Source organism: Pteropus alecto, unplaced genomic scaffold, assembly GCF_000325575.1.
Source record: "Pteropus alecto unplaced genomic scaffold, ASM32557v1 scaffold7, whole genome shotgun sequence".
Taxonomy (NCBI): Eukaryota; Metazoa; Chordata; class Mammalia; order Chiroptera; family Pteropodidae; genus Pteropus; species Pteropus alecto.
Window position 1 is genome coordinate 22,980,110 of NW_006494614.1, and position 8,798 is coordinate 22,988,907.

The 8,798-nt window shown below is 33.6% G+C and overlaps 1 protein-coding gene across 1 annotated transcript in view; it reads left to right on the forward strand.

Moving 5' to 3' along the window:
- Positions 1–8,798, forward strand: part of COL9A1 (collagen type IX alpha 1 chain) — an 88,103-nt gene that overhangs the window by 39,490 nt on the left and 39,815 nt on the right. Inside the window, exons 18-20 of the mRNA XM_006926405.2 lie at positions 17–70; positions 4,377–4,430; positions 7,123–7,176. Coding sequence (XP_006926467.1) covers positions 17–70; positions 4,377–4,430; positions 7,123–7,176 — 162 coding nt within the window. The remainder of the gene's footprint in view (positions 1–16; positions 71–4,376; positions 4,431–7,122; positions 7,177–8,798) is intronic.

Genomic DNA, 8,798 nt, shown 5'->3' on the forward strand with positions numbered 1-8,798 from the left:
TTTTTGTGTTTGTTAGGGTCATAAAGGGGCTAAAGGAGAAATTGGTGAACCTGGAAGACAAGGTCACAAGGTAAGGAAAATGAGTATTTAATGGGTAAATTGTGATTAGAAGGTAGTGATCATTTTTATTATAAGGAATTATAAGAAGTACTAAAGCATGATATTTTATCCTTCCTTTTCAAACAATGATGGACAAGTTCTCAGTAGATGCATCAATAATCTGGCTAAGCATAACATTCTAATGTTCGATTATAAAAAATAGAGAAAGCACCATACATTTTTATTCTTTTCTGTACTGCTACCCCTTGCTTTCTCTTTCAAATCAATCACACTCAGCTTTTTTCCTTCATGTTTTTGATAGTCAAACATTATTCATTTTTTTATTCTACTAAAAATTTTATGACAAGTGTTACTAAGACTAGCAGAAAGAGAGTTGACAATTGGCTGATAGTTTTTCATCTTAAGTTCTGAAATAATTTATCTGTCTATTTCTGACTTTATTTCAGTATAACTTAGATTTGACTAATCCGGAAGTTTAGTCTTATGCCATGGTATGGATAGAAATATGGAGTCCATAGCACAACTTGCATTGAGGCTGGCATATCCTGAAGAAAACCAAGGCTGAAATTTATAGCAAAATGGCTTACTTGCCCTTTTTTCATCTACTAGTGTAATCTCCTTTAAGTGTCTAAGAATTTGACTTCCTGTAGAGTAGAATTTTTGTCTCTGTTAATTCTATAATATTTTCCAGAGTCAGACAGTTCCTATTAATGCGGGTTCTCTAGATTTTGTTCACTATGTCTTTCTGCACCTTTATTGGGTAGTGGCAATTTATTAATATCTTCAGGTATTAATACCCTCAAACTCCTTAATGAAAATCAGTCTACTGAACAACCCCAGGCAATTAGGATAAATAAACTAATTTCTTAAATCTTATTATAGTTTTAACATTTATTTTAAAAGTTTTTTATTACTTAGGCTTTGAATAATTAAGGCCTTTTATTTTTCTGGAATATAACAGTTGGGTTCTTAAGGTCTAATTGCAGAATATAGAAAAAAGTTGAGTAGTTTGGAATTTTTTCTGCATGCCCATTCCTCCATTGAATCTTAAAATTTACAATTTTAAAAATTCAAGAAATGTTTATTAAGTACCTGCTGTGTGCCAGTGTTTATTCTAAGTGAAGATGCACAGAAACGAAAAAAAAATATTTCCAATCACAGGGGACTGGCTAAAGTAAGTATGACATATTCATATAATAGAATATTATTTAATCACAAAAATAGGTATGTAAGAATATTAAATTGCACCAAAAGATATTCACGAGGTAATACCTGTAGTAAAGGAGATTTAGACTTCTGTTATTTTTGATGCCATGCACCCCTTCCTTCTTCTTTTGGTGATCCCTTTTCTTTGGGTAACTTCTACTCTCCCAACCCATGGGATCTGGCGATGAAGCTGTCAATTAGAATATCTCTCCGCTCATCCCAGGAATCCAGTATTTTTGATACCTATGGAGGTTAGTTATCTGGACTCTCAAATTTGGTTTGGTCTTCAATGAAGAACCTGCAAATTGTTTTGGTATGTAAGGTAATTGGCTAAAATTTTCATTGCAGATTACTGAAAACTCCTGTAACTTATTTCACATTTTTTTTGTGTCACTTAAAACTTTCAGTGGTGTCTTTGAAAACTGATGTGTGAAAATAGGATGACAATAGCTATTGAATAATACTATTTGAAAGGGCTAATAGATGCATTGAACTATAATACTGAAAGCACAATGATGAAGAATTAAGAGAGTAGGGGACTGAAGTTTGCATTCAAATTCACAATTCTGCCTTGAATTTACTCAATAAATTAATATTTTTAAAATTGATTGTGCATATAGGAATGAATAGTCAAAACTTTTTTGGTAAAATGATAAATTGCTACTTCTAAATTTGTTATTTAACTTCATGGTTATTGATTAGTTGTGTGCTATCCACCCGCTGATGAAATATTTAAATCAACCACATTATTCCCAGGTTTATCAAGAATCTATGGGAAAATACCCCAAACCCCGCTAATGAAAACTTACAGTGGACGTATCAATCACTTTTGTTTTTGTAGTTAGGTAGGGAAATATAAGTAGCATTTAATTACACACATCTGTTGATTATCCACTCCATGAACTAGCTAATTCACCAGCTTTCTCATTAGGACTACCTCTCTCCACTGTCAATCGTATGTTCTTATGGAATATAATCTGAATATAATTATGAGACTAAAACCACTATGTCAGACTCTCATAATTCACTCAAAAATCAAGTATAAATGATTTAGTTATAACAGTTCTTTGCATCATATGCTCAAAGAAAGAAAGAGACTTATACCTTATATTTTACATAAAATATTCTATATTAACACATTTGTTAAATTTTCTGTATCTGTGTGTGTGTGTGTGTGTGTGTGAGAGAGAGAGAGAGAGAGAGAGAGAGAGAGAGAATCTCTAAATACAAGGTATGGTTTGTGGAGCAAGAATATCGTGAATCAAAACAGGTAATAAACAATAGAAATGGATTTTTATTTAACACTTTTACATACTATTAAAAATGAAGAATTTTTCTCATAATTAACTTCATAATTTAAGATTCCTATTACGATAGAACTGTAGGGAAGTGTATCTATTGTAAAAAGTAAAATCCTTGTCAGAAGGAAAATAATTTTTTTTCAGAATCAATAAAAAACTATTTCTGTAAAAAAGAGCAGTTGAATTTCCTTTTGGACTATATTAACATTTAAAAGTACATGAGAGGTTGTAAAACTAATATCAAAAAGTCAAAACAATAATTATTTTGAAAATGTAATGGAAGAAGATTCCATTGGCAATAGCTACTAAGTAGTCACAATATTCAAGACTAATATGAAAAAAAATGAAACTTTATTGATGAAAAGAAAAATAAAAAAATTCGACTAAATAGGAAGATGAACCGAATTCCAAGATGGAAAGATTCAATATTGTAGATTCTAATTCTCTACATATTAATCTATTAATTTAATTCAGCCCAATTACAAAGCTAGTATTTTTGTGAAGATCTGCTCAACAATCCTTAAGTTCATCTGAAAGAGTAAACATTTAGAAAAACAGAAAAATAAGAGTAATTATAAATGAAAAATAAGGGTAAAGGAATTCTTTCTATCTGAGATTAAGATAGTTTATAAAATTTCAATAATTAAAATGTGGTATTGATGACATCATACAACAGATCAGCAGAGTAGAATAGGAGGTCTAGAAAAAGTATATTTAACAATTAGTATATGTTAAAGATGAATTACCCAACCTGTGTGGGGAAAATCTACTATTCAATATGTGATATTGGAGCAAGTGGCCAATTACCAGGAAAAAAGAAAAAGAGACTTATACCTTATATTTTACATCAAAATAAATTGCTGATAAAGATTTCTATTTATAAAATTATAATATTTCCACAAGTAAAATATGGAGAAATATTTATATTTTGGGGATGGAGAAAGCTTTTCTATGAATGACATCAAAGGTATAAACCATGGAAAGAAAGACTGATTTAAATCCATTTAAAAATCTGTATATGGTACAAAAGTTATAAGGAAAGTTAAAAATAAAAATCACAATTAAATAATATTGTAGTTTATGGAAAAATTGCATAGTATGATCATATTTTCCTAATAACCCCCCTAGTACACACACATTTGGAACATGAATGCATACTTGTTTTCCCCCATGCCTCTCCCCATCCCTCCCATCCCTGTTTTTAGAAAAACATCTAAAACGTTACTGGTATTCATACACTTTCACTAATATGCAGAATTTAAGGAACAAAAAGAACAAAGGAATCGAAAACAGACTCACAATTGGGACAATTGAGTGACGGCGGGGGTGGGGGGACTGAGAGAAAGGGGTAAAAATTTAAAGAAATACAAATAAATAATTGATAGAAGGTCACAGAGATGGGATCATGGCATAGGGAATGCAGTCAGCAGTAATGTAATAGCTAGGTGGAGAGCCAGAGAGAAGATAGAGTAATCATAGGAATTGTTTCATAAACTGTGCAAATGTCTAGCCAATGTACTGTATACTTGAAACTAATAACAAAAATGATTCATACATGAAAAATTTCCCTTATTAAAAAATGTTACTGGTATTTATAGTTGAAAGGTGAATTTTGGATGACTTTATATGTATACATCTCTATTTTCTGAATGTTCTACAACTAATATGGATTTTCATGTAAATAACATTTTATATAGTAGAATAATTCAGGTGATGCCAAGTGAATTCAGAATATGCTGATTTAGATTGAGCCTATTTCTATGTTCATTTGCTAGAATAATACTTGGTGTGCTTTCTGTTGCTTTTTAGGGTGAAGAAGGTGACCAGGGAGAACCAGGAGAAGTTGGAGCTCAGGGACCTCCAGTAAAGTATTTTAAAAAATACATTTAACTAGGATATGCAAATATTCTTTTCTTCATTACATTTGGAATATTTTCTGTTTAGCATTTGGATTAACAATATTACATTAACACGATATTCTCTATTTTTCCACCAAGGCCTCATTAGAAGATAACCATTTTTTTTCAAAATAGGAAGGAGCCCCCATTGTACATTCAAGCACTGTTTCCACAGAAAAATTCTACTTATAATTACATACATTCATTTACTAGATTTCAACACTAGGCGATCTGAAAATATTGAACACAAGAGGACGATATATATTTTTTATGTTCTATGTTACTATCACATGATATAATGAGAAAATTTTGTGTATCCTGAATATGCAGCAGGTATATCATTTACTGGGTTTAATGTAGCTTATGCCAGCATGTAATCGTTATAATTAGAACATTCTTAATTGCTCACAATCATGTCTTTTAATAAAAAGTTGATCCCTTGTGCTGTGGCAGATTGCTACAATAATATGCACAGTGAGATAATTGGAGTCACAGGCATACTTCAATTTAAAATGTTTGTTAAATCAGAATTTCCATAGCTTTTGCATAAGAAAGTGGAATGTTACACTTTTTTTCTTGTCACAATGAGCAATAACAATTATGAAAATAATAATTTCAGAATATTCATTGAACATTGCAGCTAGCCAAGGCATGGACTGTGTAAAAGATAAGCTTGGGTCTCATTCTCAGAAACTAAAGAGAGAAGATAAACATGGGGTTACCTTTCCTTCACCTGCTCTGCTCTCTCTGCACAACTGGCCTTTTATAAAGGGTTCAGAGAGCTTATGGGAAATCAAGCTAAAGGAAACACCCTGCTGAGAATCTATAAGAAATGGCCTTGGCTTTTAAGCCATGTGAGAACTTAAAGAGAATGTGCAGGAGTCCAAAGTGTTCCAGAAACTTCCCTTCCCTGAGCCTTTGATACAAAACAATAAGGGGATAAACTCTGTTTGGCAGGTGGGAGATAGGGCTAATGTAAGAGACCTATGCTTTTTTTTTTTTTTTTTTTTAATGAAAATTTGGTAAGGACTTAAAAAGTTATTTTTAAAGCCACTTCCAAAGGATTTTGCAAGCAGCATTTAAAAAAGTGTTTTCATGGATTAAAGATCTCTGTAGATTGCTACACGACTCGGGTAGTCTCTTGGGGGATATCGTTAGTGCTTGCTAACCTTCTGGTGTTTGGGAGTGAATATGCCAAACTATTTCTGTAAAATTCACAGATTTTTACCTTTTAAATGTGAATCTATATAATCACGGATTTTTTTTTTTAAATGCTTTTGGGAACATTTATACACAAGCTCTGCCCTTCAAAGTAGTCACCTCGAGAGATGATATATGGCATTCTCATGTCGCTGCTATGAATCAAATATTTTTGGAATTCTTTTTGTAGCATTACCTTCAAAAAAGCAGTTTTAAGCTGACATGGCCACCATCTCACATTATATCCTAAGTGGATTTCCTAAACTGGATCATCCTGAACATTCGTTTCTCGGGTCATTCTCAAATGATCTACACGGAATTTGTGACTGACCTGGATGCATAGTTGGCCATGAAATTGCCGCATTTTCTCCAAGTGACAACACAAAGGAAAAAAGTGGCCTACAGCTACTTTGTCTTAAGCTAGTTGCAGTGGACAGTTAGCAAGTTGTTCAGAAGTAGCTACCTCACTTTGCTGATGGAGCGTCATCCACTGTGGTTCCCAAGGGAGCTCTTAGGCTCATCCTTTACAGCAGGGGTCCCCAGCTCCCAGGCTGTGGATCTATATGGTCCATGGCCTGTTAGGAATTGAGCCACACAGCAGGAGTTAAGCAGCCAGCAAGGGAGCGAAGCTTCATCTGTATTTGCAGGCACCCCTTAGCGCTAGCATCGCCTCCTCAGCTCTACCTCAGATCATCAGGCATTAGATTCTCATAGGAGAGCCAGTACCTGGTTCAAGAAAGGTTGGGGACCGCTGTGCAGGATATGTTTTTGGAGCCCTGCTGCTCTGAGGCCAGAGTCAAAAATAGGAACATTTCAGTATTGAGGCGGGGTACAAGAAATCACCCCCCACACCCTCATTTTTAGGATTACTCACTTCCATGCCTGAAATTGGGTGTTGCCCCTAACTAGAAGTCGGAATGCCTTTTTTTATAGAAATAGTGTAATGATTAGTGACTGTAAGTGGTTAATGGAGACTCTTGCTCCATTTATAGGTCATAAGCTTTTGTCAGTTAGCCTGGGAACCTAATAGCTTTTAATCGCCTATGTTGGGGAGGAAAAATATTCCATGGTCTAACATAACAACTGTGTTACATGTAACCAAGTTAAGAACCATGAAGGAGGTGGAAATGGCAGTATATTCTGTATATGGGTTAAAAGATAAGTCAAATACATTACCATAATTCTCTTATGCTAATGAAATTTACTTTTTTGTTGTCAGTAATTGTTCCAACTCCATGTTTGTGTAAATTTTCAGAATTTAGAAAAGAGTTACCTATCAGAAGAATTCTCCTTGCATTTTTTTTTCCTAAACTAAAGAAGTTCATCTATATAATGGCACTATTTCTTAGTGTTACCTTTGCTTATGATAACTCCTTTTTCTGGATCAACTTTTGTGATGAGGTAAATGAATGTGTGCTTCAACTATAATAATTTACTTTTCTTTTTTATATTTCCAGGGAGCTCAAGGATTGAGAGGCATTACTGGCATAGCTGGGGCCAAAGGGGAAAAAGTAAGATGATGATGATAATATAATATCAAAATGTATAAATGTTTAAATTTTTCTCCATTTAAAAATATCTTATCTTAAGGAATATCACTTTTTACTCTTTATTTGGTGCTTTGTAGAAATTTTGGTTAGGTTTTCACATTTCTATTATAAACATAAATGATACATATGAGTATTATACATGATATTTGTCATGTACTACATATTTTAAATAGATAAATAGGAATAAGCTGGTTTATTTTTTTTAATCACTTTATCATTATCTATAGTGTACACCAATAGCACTGATGCAGTACCTGGAGAGCAAGGCTAAGACAGACTATGATAGAAAGGGAGAGATGAGAGAGGGCAGGACACCAGCAAGGACACTAGGGCCATTAGTGGCTCTCCTGTCAAACTGATTGCTGAGCTCTGCCCTCAGTAGGGACCATACACTTGTGGCCGGAGTTCACCAACCTGTTCTTCACCTGGTCTCAGACACCAGAGTCTCCTAGCATTTCCATAGCAAGACACTCTGCAAGATGTTGGGGAGATTCAAAGAGGAATAAGGACTTGACCAAGTTTGTTATGTATTGGAAGAAAACAGATAGTTAATTACAATGCAAACGAGAGAGACATACATTTGAGGGAAAGTGGTATGAGGGAGTGAAGACTGTGTGGCTAACCTTGATAGGGGAACAGGGAGGGATCATGAAGGAGGTGGCATTAGGCTAATGTTGGGCCTAGAAGGATGAGGCGTTGCCATTGGCAGAAGATGAGTAGTGGAGGAGACCAGTGGTTGAGTGAGTATCATAAGCAAAAACAATGGAAACCTGAAGGTTCCTGATGTGCTCAGAAATGTTTTTTTTGCTCTATATGTGCATGTGGTGTATAAAGGGGTGTGTCAAGCTTCTCCATCAGATTTTAAGAAAATGATAACCACTTCTTAGAAAAAATGTTAAGAAATCCAATTTGTAGGTGCCAGAAAAAAAAAAAGACACTTTTATCCATCATCACATCTCACTCTCATCTTGTTTTCTTTAAAAGTTTTATGGCTAATTTGTGTCATTCCACACAGAAGCACAGAACCTTTTGTTAATAAACAAGAATAACTTGCACATTGTAGGTGCTCAGTAAATAAAAATTAAATATATTTTTTAAAGAGATGCACATTTTTGTAACTTAAAAGAATGATTTTGTGAATAATTTCTTCAATTTCATTTTTTAAGCCTCTTTCTTTGTCTCTTCTAGGTATTCTCATTATTCTGCCTGCTTTCTTCTTACATTTCCTCTGGAATAGTTCTTTTCTAAAAACACTGAACTTTAAAAACATATTTTATATTTTTATATTTATGTTATCTTAAGTAACATTCTTTATGTATCTCTTCTATTATTAAATAATGGATCCCATTCATTTTGAAGTTGCTGATACCTAGGCCTTTGCTTTTTCTGGGTTTAAATCATCTCCTAGTATATATGACCTCTCAGTTTGAAACTGTTACTGTTCTTGAGATGCTCTTGACTTGAGGTATTTTTCTACTTGGTATTTTTCAAAATTTCCCATTTCCTCTGATTCCTGTCAAATTGCGTTTAATAATAATAATAATAATAAAAGCTCTTCTCATGAACTCAGACCCATGGAGTGG